Consider the following 26,694-nt stretch of genomic DNA (forward strand, 5'->3'; position numbering starts at 1 on the left):
TCATATTGTGGGGATTTGCTCTCAAAATAAAAAATGTTTTGCTAGTGTTATTTCTGTTTCCCTGGAAACACATGGAGTCTGACTAATAACTGGAAAACAATTACTCACATCCAGTAGTGTATCCAGTAGTATCCTGTGTAATGAAACCTAGTTTACTACTCCAGCAAGTAGACAGAACCTTGGCAACGAACTAGCAACAAGAGAAGAAGATCTCTGGTGATTTTGCCTCATATACAGATTTAGCCACTACGTCGGCAAACTTCACATGTATCTGTAACGTTAGCGTTGTGTCACCGACTCACCGGCACAGCTGATGAGGATGCCAGTGATGAGGCATTTGAGCACATATGAGTCATAGTATGCTGACCTTAGTCACCTTAGTCAGCATTTTTTGTGCATATGTGAACACTCCAAAAGAACTTAGACCCCTCTGAAGTGAAGTGAACTCAGACCTCCTCGGAATGTGGTCTGAGTTTGGTTCACTTCCGGGGACTTGGACTGTGGTTTGCTTAACCTGTGCAGTGCTCTTTGCTTGTAACAACTTCAGTGTATCGCCTGAATTCTACCTCTTATGCATATGTGCGTGTGTTTGCTGTTTACTGATTGTGTTGGTAACAGAAATTAACATACCTATGTTGGTTTATTGTAGGCTAGGATAAAGTATGTTAAGGTTTTGAAATATGCTTATTTTATCAAATACATCTATCTATCTCTATAAAAGGGGCAAGTGGGCAATCTCTGTCTGTTCTCTGTTTCAATTTTTGTCCCACTGATGATGTCATAGTGATGTCATAAGAGCAAAATCATGTCCCTTGTGTGTGTCCAGAGATAGAGGAGGACACAGGGGGTAGAGGGGACAGAGGAGGACAGAGGCAACGGAGGAGGAGAAGAGAGGGGACAGGAAGACACAGGGGGATAGAGGGGACAGAGGACAGGTGAGCAGAGGAGGAGAGAGGGGACAGGAGGACACAGGGGGATAGAGGGGACAGAGGACAGGAGGACAGAGGGGAGCAAAGGAGGAGAGAGGGGACAGGGGGGTAGAGGGGACAGGAGGACAGTGAGACATATAGGGGAGCAGAGGGGGATAGGGGAGGGGAGGAGAGGAGAGGGTGACAGGAGGACAGAGGAGGACACGGGGACAGAAGAGAACACAAGGGGACAAAGGATGACAGTGGGACAGATCTATAAACATTATTTGGATGGCTATTATAAAATTGCAACTGATGTTTTTATAATACTTTGTAAATGGTTAATAAATACTGTGTAAACATTATTAATTATAATTACATTGTTTGTTAACAGTAAAATAACTATTAACTAACATTTAATTAACTATCAATTTATCATTTATGAATGATCGTTATTATAAAGTTATTATAAACATTCACACTGAGAGCAATTAGGACCAATGTTCCCTCTACTGATAGTTTGATATTAGGTCTAATAATTGATCAGATTTACCAAATAATGTTGTCAGTCTTGTCGTGATTTAATAAAGTGAAAAAACCATGCAATGCCTGACAGTGAGACATTTTGGTATAAACTATAGTAAATGTTGGGATGTTGTCATCCTGTAGTTTTTAGTGAATGTTTAACTTTTGTAAACAAAGTTTAAAATTGTATGTGTTAGTATTAGTATTAAATTTGACTTCTTTTTGTTTTTTTGTTTGTTTTTTACAAAAGGTTTACAAAAATGCCTTCTCCTGTTGCATGTCCTTGGAGCTCTTTATGCGAAGCGGTGGGTGGGCTCCAGGGCCACAAAGGACCACTCCCTCACACCGGTCCCCTCCCCTCCCTCTGCAAACCAGGAGCCCTACCCAGCTCCCTATCCAACCACTCTGCTCAGCCCAGAAGAGCAGCCACACAGAAAGAGAGAGAGAGAGAAAGAGAGAGAGAGAGAAAAGTGAAAAGCACTCTTAGCAGAAGAGGGAGGGAGAGAGGGGGAGAAAACGCCCTGGAAAGTGGGCTGAGAAATACACCAAAAGAGTGAGAGACCCTTGTCAGACTGCAAAAGTTGAGACTGGGAAGACACGCTTTTCTCGGGCTGGGAGACAGGAGGACAACTTTCCAAGGATGCTCAAGCTGGAGTGAGACTTCTTGGGCGCAAAGACTGCGCTAAGAGGTAAAGTTTCAAACTTTTATTATTAGTATCCTCATAAAGTGAATGTTATTGCTTTTTGTGTTGTATTTCTTTACTGCATCGCCAACCGATCAAATTGCTTCAGATGCACTGGTCTTGCAAAATAGAACTTGTAATGACTTGGCCAAAGTTGGTTGTGTGGGTAAAGTTGAAAAAGTGACAAAGAAGGCTATTATGACTCAACTATTCCTATAATATTCCATAAGGCATTTACAGTGTCTGTGTGTGCGTATACTGTAGTGACTTTATGCTGCTTTATGGTGTTTGTTTATTCCCTATGGTATCCTGTGATATTCCTATGGGGACGTCAAGATTTGCTGTGGGGTTGTATAGTATCCTTATGGAAAATACTATAGGATGCCCTTGCTTTATCATTTGGACCAGGCGATGACAAGTGGGTGTGTTCCCAGCCCCGCAGCCACAGCGTGAATAGAGACAAACTTGGAGCTGCGCACTTTGCTTGTCTTTTAACTGCATACAAAAGTAGGTGCCCGAGGCGCACAGAAGGTTCAACCGCGCAGCAAAGCGCCTGTCTTTCGTCTCCAGGGAATACACGTACTTATTGTTCTTGAACGTATCTTAGGGGATGAAATGTGGTCTTAAATTTCTCTCTTCATTGCTGCAGTGATTGGATGTATGAGAGTGCAACGTGGATCTCCACACGTAGACTAGTGTATATTGGGATAGGCTGTGCTGGACTGTCCCAATACGAGTTGTAAGTTGTACAGAGGAAGCGCCAGAAAGATAACATGAGGCAAAGCCAATTTCTTGTGCTTGATGTTATCCTGTAGATATTTTCCAGATCGATCCAACGCCCTTTGTTACGACTTTGGGAGTTTAAAAAGTGAAGGTACTTCCCAGAATGTGTGAGAGCCTGCAGCGACAGGCATGGGTGTGGATTCCTTCCACCCCCTCTTCTCTCTCTCCCTTCTCGCTGCTCCGTCTCCTCCCAGAGAGGCGCACCCAAGGGAGAGGGAGAGGGAAAAAAGTCTCCATGCAGGCTGTAATCATCTAGAGCAGCAGTTCCCAAGCTGGGGTCTGTGGCCCTGTGGGGGCCCTTCATGGCAGACTGCCAGGGTGTCCCCAGCAAAATGAAGAGCAATTTAGCTCAATAACAGAATTTGGACAGTTCTTCCTCTACCCATCTACAGTGTAGAGGTATAATTCTCAACTAAGTCTTATGTATTTGAGGATCCTTGATATGGAAAACGTTGTGAGCTGAGCTGATCCTCAGCAGTTTAAGTTTAGTTTAAGCTTTACCTCCTTTTCCAGCCATACACCAATAAGTGTTACGTAATTAGAGCGTTCAAGAACAGGCTGTGTGATATACTGTCGCTGTATCGCTGTTTTGTTGCTCAGGCATGTGCCTCTCTCTTATATGACGGGTTTTTTAAAGTCTTGGGCAGAGTGAAATTTCTCTTCTCTCTTTCTTCACCTCGCGTCTCTTAACCTGGGCTCCTGGCCAGGGTGTGCTGAGGGAGAGGGGGGGGGGGGGAGAGGAGGAGAGGGGGAGGGAGACAGGCGGAGGCGGGGGGAAGGGGGTAATGGAATGCAGTGGTTTGGAAAGACAAGCTAATTGAAAGCAGGTTTGAGGCGTAGAGGAGGGGAGCTAAGACTTCTTCTCAGTGCATTCACACAGAGAAGAGAAAGAGAGGCCGTTTTCTTCGGCCTACAAAGTGAAGGGAGATTCATTTCTGGTGCCCAGCTTACTGCAGTTCATAGGCTAACGTAAGCGTAAGCGTCCTTCCAGGTGTGGCCCGCGCTACAATCATATGCACAACCTGTTTTGCGTTCGCTCCATGGGGAGGGGATGGGGGCAACAGAGGAGGGTTTAAAAGTCCAAAGCAGACGTAATGCTTTGAAGAAACTGGGTTGAAATTAAAATTTGACTGTGTGTGCGGCAGCCTGGAACTCCACGCCTCGGTCCTGCCACACCCTACACTACAGTCGGCTCTGTGGAGAGAGAGGGGGGAGCTGCTTCTCTCTGCACCCTCCACAGGCTGTCCACAATACACCGCCAGCTCATGTTGAGTGCCCCAAAGCTGTAAAAGTCTGGCATTTCTCAAATTGCTCTTGTCAAGGTGATTGATTGTGACACAGACTGTTTCCTTGAAGAGCCATATGGTCACACAAGGCCAGGACTGAGTAGTTGTTGGTACGTTGCCTGTAGACTAGAGGTATGTTTGGTGCTCTTAGCATTTCAGCAATCCCTGTGACACGTACTGAGACTACAACTTGTCATACTGAAGCTGTACAGCAAAGGCAGGAACACATTGTCATATACAGCAAATACTGCTCATCTTTCCCAGGCATCGAAACTTTCATAACTGGTTCTTGACTGCCTACAGCTAGACTAACATTACCTCATCTTGGTCTTTGGGCAAAATACTGGAATACATTATCCAACAGCTTTACGACTTATGAAAATATGGTTTCGTCATAGCCAACCCCTTCTTCGCTTTGTGCAATGTCACTCACAGCAGGTTTTGTCGCATTTTACCATCCATGTGGCAAACGGCGCCTTCACTACCCCCAAACAACTGGGCCTGCCTGATGACTGTTAAGAGTCTTAGCTTGTCTGTGCTAAGATTGTTCATCACCGCGCTCCCCCAGAGCTGCCATTTAGTCTCGCTCCGTTGACGGGCAGCACAGAGGAGAGGAGTGATGTTACTCATTGGTGCCAGCGTGAAACGGAAAGAGCCCGATCTCGAGCACACTTCCTCTGCCATTTCCTCATGGGCTTGTTGAGTGGGCGGTTGCAGGGAGGGACAGCGGGCGTGGAGAGGAGAAAGCAGGGAGGTGGTGGTTGTTGAGAATGAGCTGGAAGAGCGGCTGGGTGATTGTAATCAAACTATATTTGTTTTCTCTTCACACTCCACGTTCATTTCGGAGCCAAGTCGGTCCCCCAGACATGCTGAAGATCCTGTGGTCTCATTGAAGTGGCTCCCTGGAGATCGGTTCCCTCAAACATTTCCCGCGGTTTGGATGTGCAGATACACACACAGCTGTCACAGTGATCGAAGTCTCAAGTAGATATTCACGACTCGTAGTCAGAAATAAAACAGAATTGCTTCTCTAGTTGTTCTCCAGCTGCAAATAAACGTGTACTAACTATAGTGTGTGATGTGAGCACGTCTTTATGCAGTCCCATCCAGCAGCCACTCCCTTCTCATCCATCCCGTGCTGGCTTGGAATGTCTCAGCACGTCTTCAGTATACCCTGTGGAGGCCCTTAGCATTGTTTGCCTCGTTGTTGAGAAATAGTGATTTCAGAAGTACGCTATGTATCCGACAGTGATCACAACCAGGCAGCTAACATCCCTCTGAGTCACATCCACGCACATTTTCCAAGAGCCTTATTCATCTCATATGACCAGGGACTAATGGCCACTAAGTTGCTTAGTGTAGCTCTAAGTTTAGTGGGACCTTTTGGGTTTGATGGTGGAATGTTATTAGGATGCGAGTCCTTCTTCTTATCTGATGCGAGGATAACCCCGCCACTGTTTTGCACCACAGCGACCAGAGAGAAGAACACACTGTGATCGTCTGATTCTCTCTATTTGCCCCTGAGGCGTTTTTCAGAATATCCGTTACAAAAGGATACCAAAAAAGCGTGCAAACACTACGAACCTTACATAAGGCTGCCTGCCCGCCCCCCACTAACCGTCTCAACAGGTTTTCCAACCCCCACAACCCCCCCCTCACGTTGCCCCGAGGAAGCCGTGACATGTGGCATCTGCGAAGAAGAAAAAAAAGTGCTTTGGTATGGGGCTCCTCTAATGTCAGGGCGGCAGGGCATGGAATGTAAATGTGGAAAGATATTTGGCTTTGTTTAGGTTGTCTTTATCTGGCAATAGATAGGCAAGCAAGGCACTCTGACCCTAATCCAACACTCTGCTCTCAACTACTCTACTGTACTCTGGGTTTATAATATAATACTCTATACAGTATGCCTTTGCTTCAAGGCATACTGCGACAGAATATCGTTTTAGTGTTTCGCCTATATTTGCATTCTGGTGCTATGGTTGCACTCCTACCTTCTTCTTAACCTCCTGTCTTATGCCTCCACGTGTTCAAATCCATATGTAAAAACAGCAGCTGTGGTAGACAAACGCATCCTGACTCAGTTGACCTGCGAGTAGAAGATGGACAGCTCATAAGCATGAGTTCATTAGCATGAGTTGTTGTACCGCGTGTCTTCACATGATATCTTATTCTGGTTGGGAGACATTTAAACTTTAGAGCCTCTCTCTCTCCCGATCTCTCTCCCTCGCTATGATCCTCTCTCTCCCGCTATGATGTAACTAGTTATACCAGTTGGAAAACTTGCATCCTCAGCTCAACTGATCTCACTTTGCGGAGAAGCAGCTTTGCTTCTCTTCATCCTATTTCTTTCAGGAACATTGAGCAACTGACAATGTTCCTGGCTCTGAAACTGCCCCAAGGCACCGCCGGCCTGGAATCATTTCGCATTTCATAACCTCCAACTTCCAAAGTATGCTTCTTTTCATTATTGTGAAAATATAGTTTTTTACCCAGTGTCAAATTAAATCCTCCTCTTTTCACTTCCCTGCTCACATAGCGAACTTTGCTTTCACTGTCCTTTTAGTGAATGTGCAGGCAAAATGTAATTGATCTCGCCCTGCTCTTGTTTGTGATGCTGTAAAACCCGAGAGAAGAGGATTTAAAGAGTTTTTCTTCAGTCTTTCCATTTTGTGCAGGACGGCTCCTGCCAAACTCACAATGCTTTAATCAGCAGCAGGCCATGTTGGCGTCAGTGGGCAGGCTCGGGTCTTCTGCAGGACCTGTGGTTTGGTTTAGGGCTGTGTGGACTACAGAGCAGAGACTACAGAGCTGTGTGGACTACAGAGCTGTGTGGACTACAGAGCAGAGAACACAAGCATTTCTTTTCACGCGCATTCCTTTTCTATGCGTCACACATGCATGTCCTATCTGTGTTTTTCAGGCAAGAGTGAGGCTACGTCGGGGCCTGCTGTTAAGAGTGAGGCTACGTCGGGGCCTCCTGTTAAGATGCTGTTAAGAGTGAGGCTACGTTAGGGCCTACTGTTAAGATGCTGTTAAGAGTGAGGCTACGTCAAGGCCTACTGTTAAGATGTTGTTAAGAGTGAGGCTATGTCGGGGCCTGCTGTTAAGATGCTGTTAAGAGTGAGGCTACGCTGGGGCCTGCTGTTAAGAGTGAGGCTACGCTGGGGCCTGCTGTTAAGATGCTGTTAAGAGTGAGGCTACGCTGGGGCCTGCTGTTAAGATGCTGTTAAGAGTGAGGCTACGTCGGGGCCTGCTGTTAAGATGCTGTTAAGAGTGAGGCTACGTCGGGGCCTGCTGTTAAGATGCTGTTAAGAGTGAGGCTACGCCGGGGCCTGCTGTTAAGATGCTGTTAAGAGTGAGGCTACGTCGGGGCCTGCTGTTAAGATGCTGTTAAGAGTGAGGCTACGCCGGGGCCTGCTGTTAAGATGCTGTTAAGAGTGAGGCTACGCTGGGGCCGGTTACATGCTGCCACTCCGACGTGCTGCCACTCCGACGTTCTGCCACTCCGAAATATCGGCACTCAGAAAGGGGGTCTATATTCCCCGTTTTTCACTAACCTCTCCCAGCCCCCACGCCAAACCTAACCTCCCCCCATGCCTAAACCTAACCTCCCCCAGACCCTAACCCAAAACCTAACCTCTCCCACCCCCACGCCTAAACCTAAGGTCGGCATTGCGGCTTCTAAGGTGAACGACCGCCAGTCCGAATAATGGAAGTTAACGTTCGGAGTGGCAGCATGTCGGAAAGGCAGAGGAACCCCGCTGGGGCCTGCTGTTAAGATGCTGTTAAGAGTGAGGCTATGTCGGGGCCTACTGTTAAGATGCTGTTAAGAGTGAGGCTACGTCGGGGCCTGCTGTTAAGAGTGAGGCTACGTCGGGGCCTCCTGTTAAGATGCTGTTAAGAGTGAGGCTACGTCGGGGCCTGCTGTTAAGAGTGAGGCTACGTCGGGGCCTGCTGTTAAGATGTTGTTATTGAGTGAGGCTGCTGTTAAGATGTTGTTATTGAGTGAGGCTGCTGTTAAGATGTTATTGAGTGAGGCTGCTGTTGTGTCTCTCGGTATCCCGACTCTTGTATTTGTTGTACGCCTGCTTCAAACCACAATGGGGAGAGAGGAACAGGGAGGCCATTCTGTTTGAATAACAAGTCTGATTTGGTCTCTGGCTCTCTCCTCCTTGCTCCCACACTCTCTCTCTCTCTGTCTCTCTCTCTCTCTCTCTCTCCTCTTTGCTCCCACACTCTCTCTCTCTCTCTCTCTCTGTCTCTCTCTCTCTCTCTCTCCTCTTTGCTCCCACACTCTCTCCCTCTCTCTCTCTCTCTCTCTCTCTCTCTCTCTCCTCTTTGCTCCCACACTCTCTCTCTCTCTCTCTCTCTCTCTCTCTCTCTCTCTCTTTCTCTCTCTCTCTCTCTCCCTCCTCCCCTCCCTATACACCGAGGCCTTTTCATTTGCTCATAATCAAATCTTATCAGTCACCACCAGCATCACTGCTGTGCCTCATTCACTTACGTTTGAGCTTTAATCATTGTCACACTGCTCCCGTTTCCTCTGCGCTCAGTCGACTTGAGGCAAACAGTGGGCTGGGTTGACTTTAGGCTCTTTGATCAGGATGTCATCGTGCTCTGACCTACTTTAGCACAAACCCTGACGGTCAAACAGTCCAGGTACAGTAGGCTATGTGGACACACATGGAGGAGAAGCAGGGACAGAGATAGGGGTGTGGTGTCTTTTTGGGGTGAAGCAGGGAGTGGAGTGTGGTGGGGAGGAGGAGGCTGCTGTTTGTTTCATCAGGTGGAGCAGGGAGTGGAGTGTGGTGGGGAGGAGGGTGCTGTTTGTTTCATCAGGTGGAGCAGGGAGTGGAGTGTGGTGGGGAGGAGGAGGGTGCTGTTTGTTTCATCAGGTGAAGCAGGGAGTGGAGTGTGGTGGGGAGGAGGAGGGTGCTGTTTGTTTCATCAGGTGAAGCAGGGAGTGGAGTGTGGTGGGGAGGAGGAGGGTGCTGTTTGTTTCATCAGGTGAAGCAGGGAGTGGAGTGTGGTGGGGAGGAGGAGGGTGCTGTTTGTTTCATCAGGTGGAGCAGGGAGTGGAGTGTGGTGGGGAGGAGGAGGGTGCTGTGTGTTTCATCAGGTGAAGCAGGGAGTGGAGTGTGGTGGGGAGGAGGCTGCTGTGTGTTTCATCAGGTGAAGCAGGGAGTGGAGTGTGGTGGGGAGGAGGGTGCTGCTGTGTGTTTCATCAGGTGGAGCAGGGAGTGGAGTGTGGTGGGGAGCAGGAGGCTGCTGTTTGTTTCATCAGGTGAAGCAGGGAGTGGAGTGTGGTGGGGAGGAGGCTGCTGTTTGTTTCATCAGGTGGAGCAGGGAGTGGAGTGTGGTGGGGAGGAGGCTGCTGTTTGTTTCATCAGGTGGAGCAGGGAGTGGAGTGTGGTGGGGAGGAGGCTGCTGTGTGTTTCATCAGGTGGAGCAGGGAGTGGAGTGTGGTGGGGAGGAGGCTGCTGTGTGTTTCATCAGGTGGAGCAGGGAGTGGAGTGTGGTGGGGAGGAGGCTGCTGTGTGTTTCATCAGGTGAAGCAGGGAGTGGAGTGTGGTGGGGAGGAGGCTGCTGTGTGTTTCATCAGGTGGAGCAGGGAGTGGAGTGTGGTGGGGAGGAGGCTGCTGTGTGTTTCATCAGGTGAAGCAGGGAGTGGAGTGTGGTGGGGAGGAGGGTGCTGTGTGTTTCATCAGGTGGAGCAGGGAGTGGAGTGTGGTGGGGAGGAGGGTGCTGTTTGTTCCATCAGGTGGAGCAGGGAGTGGAGTGTGGTGGGGAGGAGGGTGCTGTGTGTTTCATCAGGTGAAGCAGGGAGTGGAGTGTGGTGGGGAGGAGGGTGCTGTTTGTTCCATCAGGTGGAGCAGGGAGTGGAGTGTGGTGGGGAGGAGGGTGCTGTTTGTTCCATCAGGTGGAGCAGGGAGTGGAGTGTGGTGGGGAGGAGGAGGCTGTGTGTTTCATCAGGTGGAGCAGGGAGTGGAGTGTGGTGGGGAGGAGGAGGCTGTGTGTTTCATCAGGTGGAGCAGGGAGTGGAGTGTGGTGGGGAGGAGGAGGCTGTGTGTTTCATCAGGTGGAGCAGGGAGTGGAGTGTGGTGGGGAGGAGGCTGCTGTGTGTTTCATCAGGTGGAGCAGGGAGTGGAGTGTGGTGGGGAGGAGGGTGCTGTTTGTTCCATCAGGTGGAGCAGGGAGTGGAGTGTGGTGGGGAGGAGGAGGCTGTGTGTTCCATCAGGTGGAGCAGGGAGTGGAGTGTGGTGGGGAGGAGGCTGCTGTGTGTTTCATCAGGTGAAGCAGGGAGTGGAGTGTGGTGGGGAGGAGGGTGCTGTTTGTTCCATCAGGTGGAGCAGGGAGTGGAGTGTGGTGGGGAGGAGGAGGCTGTGTGTTCCATCAGGTGGAGCAGGGAGTGGAGTGTGGTGGGGAGGAGGAGGCTGTGTGTTTCATCAGGTGGAGCAGGGAGTGGAGTGTGGTGGGGAGGAGGCTGCTGTGTGTTTCATCAGGTGGAGCAGGGAGTGGAGTGTGGTGGGGAGGAGGAGGCTGTGTGTTCCATCAGGTGAAGCAGGGAGTGGAGTGTGGTGGGGAGGAGGAGGCTGTGTGTTCCATCAGGTGGAGCAGGGAGTGGAGTGTGGTGGGGAGGAGGGGGCTGTTTGTTTCATCAGGTGAAGCAGGGAGTGGAGTGTGGTGGGGAGGAGGAGGGTGCTGTTTGTTCCATCAGGTGAAGCACGGAGTGGAGTGTGGTGGGGAGGAGGAGGGTGCTGTGTGTTTCATCAGGTGGAGCAGGGAGTGGAGTGTGGTGGTGAGGAGGGTGCTGTTTGTTCCATCAGCCAGGCACAAGAGTGGAGCCATCGCAGCCATCTCAGTAACGATGATGCTGATGATGATTACGATGCTGATGCCGTTCAGCCTAGGGATGAAAGAGGATCCTGTTTGGCAGAGCCTGTGTTGACATTCTCCATGCGTGTTTGAGAGAGAGAGTGTGGTTGTTGTTATTTGTTTGAGCAGAACCTGGAGCTGTGGGCGGGGCGGGGCGGGGCGGGGCGGGGCGGGGTGGGGCGGGCTGCCTGCCTGTCTGCCTGCGGGAAGGTAGACAGACGGGTAGGGTGCAGGGCGGGCATCATAGAATAGACACGATGGAGTTAGAGAGAGAGAGAGAGAGAGAGAGGACATTTCTTTGGAGTTAGTCACCGTGTGGGGAGAGGCTGGGCTCCCTTCCAGCTGGCCTGTCGGCTCTATCAAGGAATGTGTGTGACTGGAGGGCTGGGTGGGGCCCTGCGCCGAGCCGCTTCCTTTAGCGAGCAGAGCAGCCAGGGAAAGCAACATGGCCGACCGCGTGCACTGCGGCGTACGTGGGCTTCCTACTGGGCTTTAAATGCCTCCCCCACTGTTTGTGACCACGCTTCACTTTAGTGTGCGTGTGCGTGTGTGTGTGTGTGTGTGTGTGTGTGTGTGTGTGTGTGTGTGTGTGTGTGTGTGTGTCTCACTGTGTTGGCGAAAACAAAAGTGTGGTGTGTGTGTGTGAAGCCCTCACTGCATGCTTACCTTTTCATTTTGGCCCATTTTAAGAACTTGCATGGGACAATGTTTTGTCTTTACATCACAAATCTTAATACAGGCTAAATGAGAAAACAATTGCACACTATGAAGTAGTATTTAAGTATTAGTAAATACTTCATTCATAATTTATAAAGCATTGTTCCTACATTAATACACATTAGTAAGTCATTTGTGTTGTGTCTGTTTTCTGAGGTACTGCTGGAATGGTACTTCAGGCATTGCCAGCCCTTCAATCTCATTTGTGAATGCCTTGTAAGGCATAGATAGTCCTCAGTTTAGATCAGGCCACACCAAATACAGTATTTAACTAACAACTAGTACATGCTTTCTCCCTTATCAATGTGGGAACAAGGCTTCATAAATCATTAATTAAGTCTGTACTAATACTTACATAATGCTTCATAGCGTGCAGTTATTATAAAGGGTTGCCAAGTATAATTTGAGTTGGTAGTCAGACATGAATGGGAGTCAAGCCAACATTATTAGTCAGTGGGGAAGGGGAGTGGCGCTGACAACATACCGTACTTAATTTCACACGTCTTCTATACATTAAACTCTCTTGCCCAAACAAGTCACAGGCATCTCTCTTACACAATCATGGAAATGCATAGACTATCAGACACGGATGAAGCAAACGTACTACTCATCTAAACATCTATGTACAATTGTTTCTCATAGATTTCTCACATATCTGGAATTCGTCTAAAACATTTCCCTCTGTCATTCATTCACCCTCTCTGTTGAATCACCCGCTGTGTGACATTGACACCCTGATAAATACATCCTCTAATAACAGGAGTATGGTGTGTAGAAAGTGTACACAGCTGCTACGGCGCGAGTCTCCCTCGGCAAACACAATGGCGACCGCGCACTGGTCGGCATTTATCATAGCCGTGTCCCATCTATTTCAGTGTTGGCCCCGCTCCAGCGCAGAAATAAGGCCCACAATAAAGCAGTAAGGTCGGCAGAGGCCTGTGATGACAGACTCGTACGGGGGTTTGAAATAACTGATCGCACTGTGAAATGACTGTTCCCTTTAATATTGACCATCAATCAATATACTACTGACACTTCACTTCACTTGTATTTGGCAAGTTGCTTTCTGTGTGGACCGCAGCCTCAGCATATGTAAGCACAACAGAAGGACGTATTGTCTGACCAAGCTTTTGAAAGCGTTTTACAAGCTTTGCACCGATGTTGCTAACTGCTGCTGTGGCGCACGTGAAGTCACTTTTGTTTCAATTGTTTACAGGGCTGAAATAACATGCCTCAACTGTTTAGAAAATGGCTGCAGTCTCACAAATACAGTTATTTGGTATGATTTTCACTGAAGTAATGAGCAGTGTATGGTATTGAACACCGGGGGCAGCGGTGGAGGGGGGAGGGGGCGTTAATGATAGGGTTTGAAAACCTGTCTGAGAAGAATTTCTCAAAGGGACATGTTCGCACCGGCACATGCCTGTCTGTGCACACGTCAAGTCTGCCTCTGTTAGTATTGAGACTTAGGAAGAAGAGACGCTTTTGTTTCCCAATGCGCCGTTGGGTCAAAGCAGCAATCCCTTTAAACCCTGTAGGAGTTTGGGCTATTTAAAGCTCGTAAAAGTAAGATCAAATTGACAGGCAAAATGGAGCGTCCACTTTGAAAGTTAAATTGACATAAATTGCAGAATTAATACAGATACAGTAGATGTCAGAAGGCTATCCCAATCATGAAAAATGCGGAGAAAAAATCTTTTGATCAGTCTACACTTAAAAAATAGCCATCGTAAAAACACTGGCAAGCAGTCAAAGATCTGTCAGTGTTCCCCATAAATTAAACACCTCTTTACCTTTAGGACGTGTGTCTGAAAGCTTAACACGAGTATGATCCATAAAATGATATACTATCATCTTCAAAAGGAACATATCCTCCAAATCTTTAGATAGGGCAGATTGTACCTCAAAGAGACATATTTGAATGTTAAGCAACTCAAATCAGTATTGAGAATATGTCATGACCTGCAGCACTAGAGGGCATATATCATAACCATGTATAATTCAAGACATATGGCGGTGGTATCCAAGCAGGTTTTCCAAATGAAATGATCCATTGGTCTGGTCTCTCTTTTTTCTGTTTCTCCTTCACTCACACATGTTCAACATCTCAGCTTGTGTTTTTTGCTCCAGCATATCAATCAGCATTAATGCACCGAGCTCTCTTCCTATTCTCCGGTACAGCCATGATGAAACAAAGTAGCCAGCCAGTGCCAGAAGAAAGGGCAATACAACATGTCCAAATTCATATTATCCAGCGAGAAAACGATACAGAATAAGATACAAAGATTACAATGACACTTCTCACTTGATAATAATGTAGCGATAAAAATAAGAAAACAACATGACAGATGAAAATCGCTGGTTGATTTGAGTGAAATATGCTACACAGTGTGTCGATGGTTGCGTGAGACTTGATTCTTTTTTAATTACTTTGTGTAACTGTCAAGTTGCATGGAAATTGTTTCATGCAATTTGCAACCTGCAACTAGTTGTGTGAAAGTTTCACCGTGTAAAGCCAGCCTAAATGTAGTACATCTTTTGCTTGGACACTTGTTTATAGTGGACATTATGTTATTCTGTAAAACAAGGTAAAACCTTTACAAAAAGCCAGTGAACAATATTTTATACCTATATTGTTGGCATATACGTTTGTTTGCTTCTGGATATGCCAACTAGGAATTTGACCACAACAATTTGGTATCTGCAAGTTTGTGGTTGATGTACTTTGGCAACGTCTTAGGCAGATAGATGACCTGTGCCCTGCATCTTTGTAGTGTGGAATGATCTGGCTCGCAATGCGAATAGTTCCAGTGGTATGGCTGCTATGGCAGGGTGGCTACATATCATATATACAGTACATATCTTTGCAGTACAGTCTAGTCTTTCAGTCATCACCCAACCAATAAACAGACTAATTCACTGGCCCATTTGCAACTACGTTTCCTTTTACTACCTGCAACTGGAAATTGGGTCCGTTTTGTCAAAAGGACCCTTCAGAGTATCGACCGAGAATATCAAATTCCGTTCAACTGCCCTCCATCCTGGCAAGGTAGTGTGTCATTCACCTCTTATTCAAGTGAAAGCCACTCTGTTGGCGCGCCCAACCAGTAGCAGGATTTATTTACTTTAAGGGAGTGTTTTGCATAATTAGGAGCTGGTGTCAATACCCCTAACACAGATGGGTTAATTATTAAAGGACTCTGATTGATCGTTGAGGTCTCTTTGAGGTGAAGGTCCATTGAGCATGTAAAGATGCAATCAGCAAACCCAAAGTGTACCTATGTTGTTTTGTGTGTGATAGTCCTCTCAGTGCATGGGTGGCTTGTATCAGAGGAATGTGCTTCTGTATTGGTTAAACGTTCACTGAAACTCAGTGTGTTCTTATGGAAGAGAGCAGCATGATAAGAAACAAACCACATTGGTGAAAGATTTCTTTTGTATCTGTGATAAGCAGAACTACATGATGAGTTCTGGAGAAGAGTTTTGAAAGCCTTAATTGTCATCAAATGAGTTGTTAATCACTTAAACTAAAACCCCGATCCTGTGTGTTTTTCTGCCAACAGAAATCAAGAATACGACAACTGAAGCCTCAAACTGAAGCCCTAGGCCTTGCTTGAGCAATCCGCAGTAAGTATCCTTGCCATTCAAACATCAATTCATTCAACCATTATCATCCAATTAAGAATGCACATTATATCAGCAATCATATCGGTATCGGCCATTTTTTAATATATCGGTATCGGTCCGATGAGCAAAATAACAGCAATGTTAATATCGGTTATCGTATCGGCCAACATTTTCATATTGAGAGGAAACAATGCAAGAAATCTTGCATCTAAAGAAAGACGTTACCTTTTCAAAATCATAGTTTACATGTGTATGTTTTTCTGCATGTACAAAATTTGATCATCATAGAAACTTGTTTGTATACAGATCATATCTACATCGGTAAATATCGGTTATCGGCCACAAAAGCAATATTAACATTGCTTATCGGTATATGATAATGACATAATGTGACATAATGAATGCATGTGCTACTAGTTACATAAGAGGAGGAAAACATAGGTTTACCAACTACCTATGTAGACGGTGTCACCTCAGAACAGCATTGCACTATGTGGCCAGACTCCAAAGCTCTGTTGGAATGTTTGTTGCGAAGCCTCCTTTGAACCTGGAAGGTCATGCCACCATTCAGCTGTGAAAGGCCTGCCGTGTGGAAACATGACACTTGGCTGCTTCTGCTCACTGTGTCTCTTATCCCCCCCCCCCCCCCCCCCCGCTCCTCCCCCTGTCCGCTGTAGCCCGACCACCTGTTCCGCTCGACCCCCTCTCCCCCGGTCCAAAGCCCGCCAAGCTCACACTCCTTACTGTTCGTAGTTGGCAGCTGTGGAAGATTTGTTCCTTTTGGGTGGAGGCAAAGTCAGTAGGAGAAGAAGGGATACTCTAACCGAACCCTATGCAACCCTTGTAGGCCCATGTCAGACTACGAGTAGGGAGGCGTACCCAGCAATGTTCTGTGGTGGCTGTCTGGTTAGCAGAGGCCTTTGTGTGCCTGCTGTCCCAAAGTCCCCCCCCCCCCCCCGGCAGTTTGTCTCCTCCCTCACCACACATACCAGGCCACAATAAAAGATGATAGATACAAGAGCACATCCCGCTCCCTTTCCCCTACTCTACTCCCTGCTTCTATCCCTTCCTCCATCCTTTCTGCCCAAACTGTTCTCTGTCCCTCAAACAAGCCTTTGATGACATCACTCATCTAATTAAAGAACGTGCGTCCTCCTGAGGAATGCCGCGCGCTGCCATCGCAGAAGAATGAAAGAGATAGCAGGGTCGCTTGATGGTTGCCTCTGCCTCTCCGCTTTGAGTCGCAGACTGCCCGTCTGTCTTATGATCCCATGAACAGAAGCTTCCTTATTTACCATCTGTTTCCACCGCCGCCCATCACTGAACCAACTGATCAGAAGATCTTTTTGGATTGTAACAATTCCCTGATCATCCGGCACATAGGATTCAGCTCAAGGATTGTGTGAATTTAAAGAGGCGGATTCCGATACTTGAGCTGGTTTCCCTTAAGGGGCCGTTTGTCATTCCCTGCACGCCGTGCTGCCGCTCTTCACCGCAGATACTGAGTTTGATAAAGCATGAAGGGGGGAAGTGAGGGCTTGTCGTAAATATTCAAGCGGCCCTGTGCACGGCGTAGGTAAAGCTTCCCCTCTGTTTCTCATGGTGTTACTGCACAGCATAGGTAAAGCTTCCCCTCTGTTTCTCATGGTGTTGCTGCCCTGTGCACGGCGTAGGTAAAGCTTCTCCTCTGTTTCTCATGGTGTTGCTGCACGGCGTAGGTAAAGCTTCCCCTCTGTTTCTCATGGTGTTGCTGCCCTGTGCACGGCGTAGGTAAAGCTTCCCCTCTGTTTCTCATGGTGTTGCTGCCCTGTGCACAGCGTAGGTAAAGCTTCCCCTCTGTTTCTCATGGTGTTGCTGCCCTGTGCACAGCGTAGGTAAAGCTTCCCCTCTGTTTCTCATGGTGTTGCTGCCCTGTGCACAGCGTAGGTAAAGCTTCCCCTCTGTTTCTCATGGTGTTACTGCACAGTGTAGGTAAAGCTTCCCCTCTGTTTCTCATGGTGTTGCTGCACAGTGTAGGTAAACCTCCTCTGTTTCTCATGGTGTTGCTGCACAGTGTAGGTAAAGCTTATCCTCTGTTTCTCATGGTGTTGCTGCACAGTGTAGGTAAAGCTTCCCCTCTGTTTCTCATGGTGTTGCTGCACAGTGTAGGTAAAGCTTCTCCTCTGTTTCGCATGGTGTTGCTGCACAGTGTAGGTAAAGCTTCCCCTCTGTTTCTCATGGTGTTGCTGCACAGTGTAGGTAAAGCTTCCCCTCTGTTTCTCATGGTGTTGCTGCACAGTGTAGGTAAACCTCCTCTGTTTCTCATGGTGTTGCTGCAGTGTAGGTAAAGCTTCTCCTCTGTTTCTCATGGTGTTGCTGCACAGTGTAGGTAAAGCTTCCCCTCTGTTTCGCATGGTGTTGCTGCACAGTGTAGGTAAAGCTTCCCATCTGTTTCTCATGGTGTTGCTGCACAGTGTAGGTAAAGCTTCCCCTCTGTTTCTCATGGTGTTGCTGCACAGTGTAGGTAAAGCTTCTCCTCTGTTTCTCATGGTGTTGCTGCACAGTGTAGGTAAAGCTTCCCCTCTGTTTCTCATGGTGTTGCTGCACAGTGTAGGTAAAGCTTCCCCTCTGTTTCTCATGGTGTTGCTGCACAGTGTAGGTAAAGCTTCCCCTCTGTTTCTCATGGTGTTGCTGCACAGTGTAGGTAAAGCTTCTCCTCTGTTTCTCATGGTGTTGCTGCACAGCGTATGTAAACCTCCTCTGTTTCTCATGGTGTTGCTGCACAGCGTATGTAAACCTCTTCTGTTTCTCATGGTGTTGCTGCACAGTGTAGGTAAAGCTTCCCCTCTGTTTCTCATGGTGTTGCTGCACAGTGTAGGTAAAGCTTCTCCTCTGTTTCTCATGGTGTTGCTGCACAGCGTATGTAAACCTCCTCTGTTTCTCATGGTGTTGCTGCACAGCGTATGTAAACCTCCTCTGTTTCTCATGGTGTTGCTGCACACACAGTGTAGGTAAAGCTTCCCCTCTTTTTCTCATGGTGTTGCTGCACAGTGTAGGTAAAGCTTCTCCTCTGTTTCGCATGGTGTTGCTGCACAGTGTAGGTAAAGCTTCCCCTCTGTTTCTCATGGTGTTGCTGCACAGTGTAGGTAAAGCTTCCCCTCTGTTTCTCATGGTGTTGCTGCACAGCGTATGTAAACCTCCTCTGTTTCTCATGGTGTTGCTGCACACACAGTGTAGGTAAAGCTTCCCCTCTGTTTCTCATGGTGTTGCTGCACAGTGTAGGTAAAGCTTCCCCTCTGTTTCTCATGGTGTTGCTGCACAGTGTAGGTAAAGCTTCCCCTCTGTTTCTCATGGTGTTGCTGCACAGTGTAGGTAAAGCTTCCCCTCTGTTTCTCATGGTGTTGCTGCACAGTGTAGGTAAAGCTTCCCCTCTGTTTCTCATGGTGTTGCTGCACAGTGTAGGTAAAGCTTCCCCTCTGTTTCTCATGGTGTTGCTGCACAGTGTAGGTAAACCTCCTCTGTTTCTCATGGTGTTGCTGCACAGTGTAGGTAAAGCTTCTCCTCTGTTTCTCATGGTGTTGCTGCACAGTGTAGGTAAAGCTTCCCCTCTGTTTCGCATGGTGTTGCTGCACAGTGTAGGTAAAGCTTCCCCTCTGTTTTTCATGGTGTTGCTGCACAGTGTAGGTAAAGCTTCCCCTCTGTTTCTCATGGTGTTGCTGCACAGTGTAGGTAAAGCTTCTCCTCTGTTTCTCATGGTGTTGCTGCACAGTGTAGGTAAAGCTTCCCCTCTGTTTCTCATGGTGTTGCTGCACAGTGTAGGTCAACCTTCTCCTCTGTTTCTAATGGTGTTGCTGCACAGTGTAGGTAAAGCTTCCCCTCTGTTTCTCATAGTGTTGTGAACCTCCAAGGAGACTCTCCAGCCATGGAGCTGTATTTTCATTTCTCCTTGGCTGTTTTCTTTCTGCCCGTTCCTCCTTCCCCCCACCTCTCTTAACTCGTAGGCTTGCATTCCACAGAAACTATCTGCCTCTCTGTCTCACAACCATTCCCCCCTTCTCTCTCTCTCTCTTTCAGTTTTCTTTCTACCACTCCATCTTCCCTCCATCTCCCTCTCTCTCTCTCTCCAAGTTCCTTCCTTCCCTCACCCACGTCTGCTAGCCTCAGCTCCTCCCTTGCAGTTTGCTGCCAGGAACATGTCAAAGCTGTAAGGATGGCCCAAATAGTTCACTGGAGATCATAAAGCTTCAGAGTGCGCGCGCGTGTCTGTGTGTGTGTGTGTGTGTGAGAGAGAGAGAGAGAGAGAGAGAGAGAGGGGGATACAAGTAAAATAAGTAGAAGAAAGGAAACGTATGTAAGATGGATAGTTGGACAGATAGAAAGAGAGAAAAAGAGAGAGAGAGAATTGGGTGTGGCCTCAGGTCATCTCCTTTGTGTCAGAGGTGGCGAGAAGCATAACAGAGTGCTTTTCACTCCCTTCCTCCCAGAGACTTGTTGAGAACACACATAACTGTTGCCTTTCCCCTCCCTCTCTGCGCCTGTTTTCTGTAAATACCTGTCAGAGCCAACAATAATATTGTGCCTTGTTTGAGAGTTAAAATGCTTCATTTTCACTGCTCCCCTCTCAAACGCTGAATAGTTTGCAGCGGCGATAAGCCTTGAGAAGCATGGGGGTGGGGGTGGATGGGGGGAACCAAGATTATTAGAAAAATGTGTAAGCTATTTTGGTGTGTTTTTATGAACTGCGAGAATAGAGATGGTAGATGATGTGTACCTTGTTAAAATGGGTCACATGGTGATGCATGGGGAAAACGCTAATTCTGTTGGTTCAATCCAAATGCTGTCATGCTGGGATCTGACGGGCCTCGTTTAGATACTCAAACTGGCAGTGTCAGTTGACCTGAGAGGAATTTGATCCCAGGGAGTTAATTAGATAAAGCTGGGTCTTTGACACTGCAGATGGGCTTGGCTTTGTCCCCTCCGTACTTTGCACATTTCAAATGTGTTTGACGCATGTGAATGAGGCTTGAGGTTTTAATAGATCCTCCATAGAGTGAATGTAAATGTTGAACAATAGTCAGACTGATAGACAAAATTAGATGGGGGTGGGTGGGGGGTGCGGGTGTAGGCTATGGGTGCATAGCGTCATCTCTGGTATATAAACATCATCCCTATCTCCTGTGTTGTTGTCTACTGTCTGTGCGTGACTATTATCACAACGCCAATGGCCCTTGCCCTAGAAGTAAGCAAAGGGCTATTTCAGAGAGCAGCTTCATATTACCTCAAGGCATTGCATGCATTTTCCAATATTCCCAATCATGCAGGACCATGGGCTATTTATTCACTTGTGTTAATTGGCGTATGGCCCGCAGTGTGCCCTTGGTCAGGGTCCAAAAAAACGAGAGACCAGCGTGCTATTCCCTCACCATTCCATTCATTCTCACCATTCTGACCAATGTATCTTGTAGAACATTCTATATGTCTGTTAATGTCAATCCCTTTGACTGGCTCCATTTATTTGGAAATCTTGACTTTTCTGTTTGTATTCAAGAATGTGTGTAGTCCAGTGTTCAAACAGACAGAGAAGACAAATCAGAAAGAAAAAGGAAAAAGTTGATATTGGCGTCAATATGGCAGCATGGTATCATGTTTGATTTGTAGAGTCTGTATCAGCATCATTCCTTGTGTGATATGTGTATAAACTTGCCACCAAATTTAGTAGTAGTAGTAGTAGTATTATACAGAATTACACTATTACAGTAGTATGTCTGTAATAGTATATTTCACTATTGCTATTGCATGCAGCCTACCTAGGAGCATGGTGCTGTTTGATAAATGAGATTGAACACATGCTGACATTATTGCTTAAAAAAGAGTAAAGAGTAAAAAAACAGATGACTGAAATTAAAACTAGAGACCACAGTGTTTACAGGGCAGATACAGGTAGAGGTAAACAACATTCCACTGCCAATGTTGCACATAAAACACACACACACACACACGCATAGCTAAACCTTTATTTATGTGTCAGATCTAGATTTACAGTGTGTTGTTTCATATTACCCAGCGACTCAGCAAAGCATCAGATAGTGTCATCTTTTCTCCCCTTCCCTTGTTTGATTCAACTGATATGGCGAGGCTGTGTAGTGAGAGTGCAGGGAAGCCATGTTGTCGAGGGCAGCATGTTACAGAGCCCTTTGAAACAGCTGTTTCTTTATCTCTTCCTCGGGGTTCCTCTTGCTGTAAGCGGCCTGTTATCTAGCGGAGCAGTGTGGCGGAGCGTGCTACCATAATAGCCACCAACAGTTTTAACTATGTGAATGTGTGTGTGTGTGGGGGGGGGGGGGGCTTCACCCTTCACTTGTTATGCTCTTGGTATGCTGGATTTGGTGGCTTACTGGTGCAATTATGCTATTTATAGGAGTTCAAATATAGTGTGTGCCATGGAAAAAGTCTGTGCGAGCTTTAAAAATGAAAAATAAAGGTTAGCATGGGTAATCTGTGCTCTCCTAAATATATATAAAAAACACAAAAACAAAAGCAGTGGGCAACCAAGGATAGACATGTGTCCGAAGGATTTCTTCAATCATAGTCTGACATAAAATAATAATTATTACTGTATGTTATTGCTCATGTTCTGACTCTTCAAAGGGGGGGGGGGGGGGGGGGGGGAATGCCAGACACTTTGTGACAGCACTTCCATCTTATAGACATTGAGGCTTTATTTTTGTAAATACTGCTGTCAGTCAAGCTGTAGTGTGGCATACTTTGCAGAGATAAGATCTCTCTTGGATTGTTGCCAGTGGCGATGAGGCAGACAGTGAGAGGGCTTTACTGGATTCCACCTCCCAAGTCTTCATGCAAACCTTTAATTAGTGTGTCTGATCATATGGCAGGTCAACTTTACCAAAAGAATCCTGACAGGTTCTGCCTCCAGCAAATTCACTTCTGAAGGCTCTCCGTCATAGGCACAGACAAGTGAGGGTTGGTTAACACAGTTGGTTAACACGGCTCATGAGTTTACATGTCTTATATCACAACATTTGGATTTATGTGACTTGAATAGCTTGTTAAACATCATCTCACAGGTTGAACACATTTCCACATCTCAAGTAATGGTCTCACGGTAGCTGTGTGAGTGTAAAGATAGAAGCACGATAAGCCAAATGAAGTGAATGGAAACCATCACACAAAGGAGGACACTTGTATGCTAAGCGGAAAAATAGCTAATTGCTCGCCCCAGGTATGAATTGCTCCGACCACCCAGAAGGTTTCTCTTGCAATGAAGAGGTATGGAGTGATAAAACTAGCAGGATTCCTATAGTGTCACCGCACTCCTTACCCTGATTGGTCTGCGGTTGTCAAGTCAACCCCATAAAAAACATAGACAATCAGTCAGCGCGGTGACTCATATCCTGTTTCTTTTGTTCTGTCCTGTTGATAGGCTTTTCCATTCCTATTGGTTGATTAGAGCCAACGGGACAATGTGCTGACTGAATGGCTGTACAGTATGGGGGTAAGCTGCACCCCGCAGCAGAATTATTCTACCATTAAAAGAACCCGCTTAAAAAGCATTTCTGGAGCCTCAGTGCAGAGTTGTCCACCAAAAGAAACGATCAATCCAAATGTTCAAATGTTGGAATAAAACTTTCCCTACACAACACAGCATAATGTAATCACAATCCCGCTTTACCTGAAATCATTCACAACATATCTACTTTATATGGATAATGGACAGTTGCTAGTGCCGTTTCTCTAACCACCATTCAACCTAGTGATTGAGGCCTCTAAAAACTGAAATACTGGTTCAGGTACTGCAACATGAAAGCATGCAAACAGTCACTGGCTAGGTAGTAGCATGTCTCAGACGGAGTCACTGGCTAGGTAGTAGCATCATGGCTCAGACGGCCTTGTGTAATTGCAGGGGTGGCTTGTGGAGAGGTTGGTATTAATGAAACAATGGGTTGTCTGTTCCAAAGATGAGAGTGGGTATAGTCAGTAGTAGTCAGCCTGTTGGAAGAGGCAGGACACCCAGACAGGAAAAGATGTAAACAAACCTTGTCGTTGCTGTCTTGCTTGCAACTGTGTTTGCTATGTTTTGTATTTACAGTGCACATTAATATAGAAAATTATAAACCTTACAAAATTAAGCGACCCTGTCAGTTGGCTTGATATGGACTAATATGAATACAATGAATTGTTGCTTCATTGTTTGCTTATTCAGAGGGATGTTTTATTATGGCCAAAAGTAGTATGTATCATTATTGCTGCTGGGGGATGGTGAAATCAAATTACTACACCCAATATGGCTGACACTCACAGTGTCTAAATTGTTCCGAAGTAACATGTCTTTATAAGCTTGAACACATCTTAAATGTCTTTGACTTGGCAATCATGAATAAAACCACAACAAGTATAGCCTACTGTATAATCAGCATTAGGTATAAACAGTATTAGGAGTGATACCAGAATGTTAAGCATAACATGACAGCTAAACCTGTTGGTAATAACCTGTATTTTGTACAGGTATGTATACATTAATACTGAATACATTTGAGGTACAGTACATTGTGTCGGCATGCGCATGTGCAAATGCTTGCTCGGTTAAGTGTATCAGACTCTGGTGTGTGTGTGTGTGTGTGTGTGTGTGTGTGTGTGTGTGTGTGTGTGTGTGTGTGTGTGTGTGTGTGTGCATGCTTGAGTTTGCGCATTAGTGTCTGTGGGTGTCTGTGTCAGTGTGTATGCATATTTCAGCATCGGTGTGTGTGTTTATAAAGAAACGCAACTTTAACCATCATTGTTCTCTCTATTGACATTGGAGCAGGGGTGTAGGCGCAGGATCGGCCTGCTTTCCTCAGGGCAGGGTGTGGTCTGACTCCAACCAAATTTCCAAAACACAGAGCACACACAGGAGGGAGGGAGGGAGGGAGGCAGCTAGCTCTTTGGTACTCTGGGAGAGATAGAGCAGTGTTGTCTTATTAGGGTCTTAACACCACCTAGTGTTCACCATTGGATCCTGCAAGCAAGACTGACTGGGAAAAGCAGGGTTTGCAAATATTGAATTGATACAGATGTGCAATAGGACTTAAAGGTTTAAAAGAAGAATATCCTGTCAAGACTTTGAATAGAGAAGTTTGCCAGAGTCACAAGGTATAGTCATGTGTTGTTTGTCATGCTTTTGGCTTAATCATTATATCATTTCTCTCTCTCTCTCTCTCTCTCTCTCTCTGTCTCTCCAGGAAAACCAAGGTAGTACTACCATCACAACAGGGCTTAAGAAGAGGAAAGCAAAAACACAAGGTAAATACATATATACAGTATATACAGTACATACTGTATACCATCTCAAGTCCCTGCCTGTCATTTGTCATTCTTTTTAACCTACTCTCACTCTTGACATTTTTACAGATGGCTGAGGAGGAGGAAACTAGGGAGGTGCTTTTTCCAGATTGGGAGGGTACAGACAAAAGTGGCCTCACCATTGAGCAGACAGGTGAAGGAGAACTATTTGTCAAGGAAGTGAAAGGGGAGTCACCTGCAGCACGGTCTGGAAAAGTATATGAAGGTGCTGTATACATGTTTCCTCAATTCAATATCTTTTATCAATATATTTATGAATATGACGAATATGATCACTTACCTAAACTCCAGTTTTCCTAATTGACTCCTTTGCTGTTTCTGTCTCTTCCTATTACAGGTGACCAGATTGTGGGTGCTACTATCTACTTTGAGAACATGAGCTCAGAAGAGACAGCTGATCTACTGAAGACACTGAACCGTCACAAGGTTGGACTGAAACTACAAAACAAATCTCCTTGCTGCTCACCCGTGAGCACGCCATGTCGTTCACCTATGGGCACACTGACATGGGAAGGGAAGAGTCGGTTTGGAGGCTCCAGTCCGGACATCATCCTTGTGAGTTCATTTTTTCACAAAATCATTTGATCCCTGATTTATTACAGGGAATCTACTGAAAATCTTAATGATAGAATAATATTTCCATTCCATCTAACAGCATTTGTTTTTTTTTCTATCAACAGAGTGGGGATGATGAGGACTACAAGAGAATATACACAAAAAAGATTAAACCAAGGCTGAAATCTGAAGACCTTGCAGAAGGAGTAGACGTGCGCACTGAGCGGCATAGCAGCACAAGCACCGATGGCAGCACAATCACCACCATCACCCGCCGCATCACTACCTACACTGTGGATATGCCAGGTGGCATGAGTGAGCAGCTTGAACTTTCAAGCCCAGAGTTCAAGGGGCTAAGGCACGAGTCTGGGGATGGCTCCCCTCAGATCAGAATCTCAAGCCCCTCAGGTAAAGGGGGAGCAGAAGAGGGGGTTTTTGAGTTAGGCAGTGTCTCTTTGACTGGGCCACAAGCTAGCTCCACAGAGACACACTGGAGCACTGGAGGGGTGAAGACCACGACAATTACCAGAGAGATAGAGGGGGATGGTGGTGTAGGTCTTAGATTTAAGGGGGCTAACTTTGGAATGTCAGGGGCTAGAGGCGAGGGAGGCTTTGGGATGTCAAGGGGGAATGGTGAGCAAGGAGAAGGAAGCACTCGTGTGTCAGGAGCAAATGTGACAATAGGAGACAGCATGAACTTTGGCAGTAAACCTGTTAGAATAGGAGGCTTCGGGGGTATAGAAATACCCTCGTCGGATGGCAAAGGAGGGTCAATGAGTGTGTCCCTACCAGGAAGAAGCACACACATGTCCTCTACATCAGTGGGTAAGATAGAAGGTGGAAATGTAGACATCGGTTTGGGTGAGAGAGGCAAAGTGATTAGTCAAGTATCTGGAATTACCATCGGTCACCAACAGACAAAGGGATCAGGTAATATCGATTTTCCCAATGTCAAACTCGGTGGAGGTTCCACAGATATTGATACTGAACTGAATAGAGGGAGGATATCAGCAGGCTTTAAAACACCAACATTAGACATTGATACCTCAGGTCTTTCCTCAAAGACAGACATGGCAATACCAAATGTGAAAGGGAATGTAGATGTTTCAGTTCCTGGACTAAAAAGTGCCTTCAAATCCCCACAAGTTACAGGGCCAAAGATTTCAATGTCAGGTGTGGATGTCAACCTGCAAGGCCCAAAGCTGAAGAGAGAGGTTGAAGTTAAACTTAGTCAAACAGACATTGACATGAATGCAGCTAAAGTAAACATAGAAGGTAAAGAAATTGAGATACCATCTCTGTCTGGGCCTCAACTCTCAATGCCAGATGTGGACGTAAACATGAAGGGTGCAAAGATAAAGGGTGGTGTTGATGTGACAGTGCCAAAGATCGAGGGAA

General features: G+C 46.6%; 1 protein-coding gene across 1 annotated transcript; it reads left to right on the plus strand.

Annotated features, from left to right (window-relative positions):
* Positions 1–1,860: 1,860 nt before the first annotated feature.
* On the plus strand, positions 1,861–26,634 carry LOC310790096 (neuroblast differentiation-associated protein AHNAK-like; the record flags this gene model as incomplete). Its single annotated transcript, XM_083651789.1, has 7 exons — positions 1,861–2,122; positions 15,342–15,405; positions 24,621–24,681; positions 24,790–24,946; positions 25,079–25,296; positions 25,422–26,171; positions 26,623–26,634. The coding sequence occupies exons 4-7, from the start codon at positions 24,790–24,792 to the stop codon at positions 26,632–26,634; spliced, it is 1,137 nt and encodes a 378-aa protein (XP_083507915.1). The 5' UTR covers positions 1,861–2,122; positions 15,342–15,405; positions 24,621–24,681.
* Positions 26,635–26,694: the final 60 nt, after the last annotated feature.

Source organism: Poromitra crassiceps, assembly GCF_964638095.1.
Source record: "Poromitra crassiceps genome assembly, chromosome: 15".
NCBI lineage: Eukaryota > Metazoa > Chordata > Actinopteri > Beryciformes > Melamphaidae > Poromitra > Poromitra crassiceps.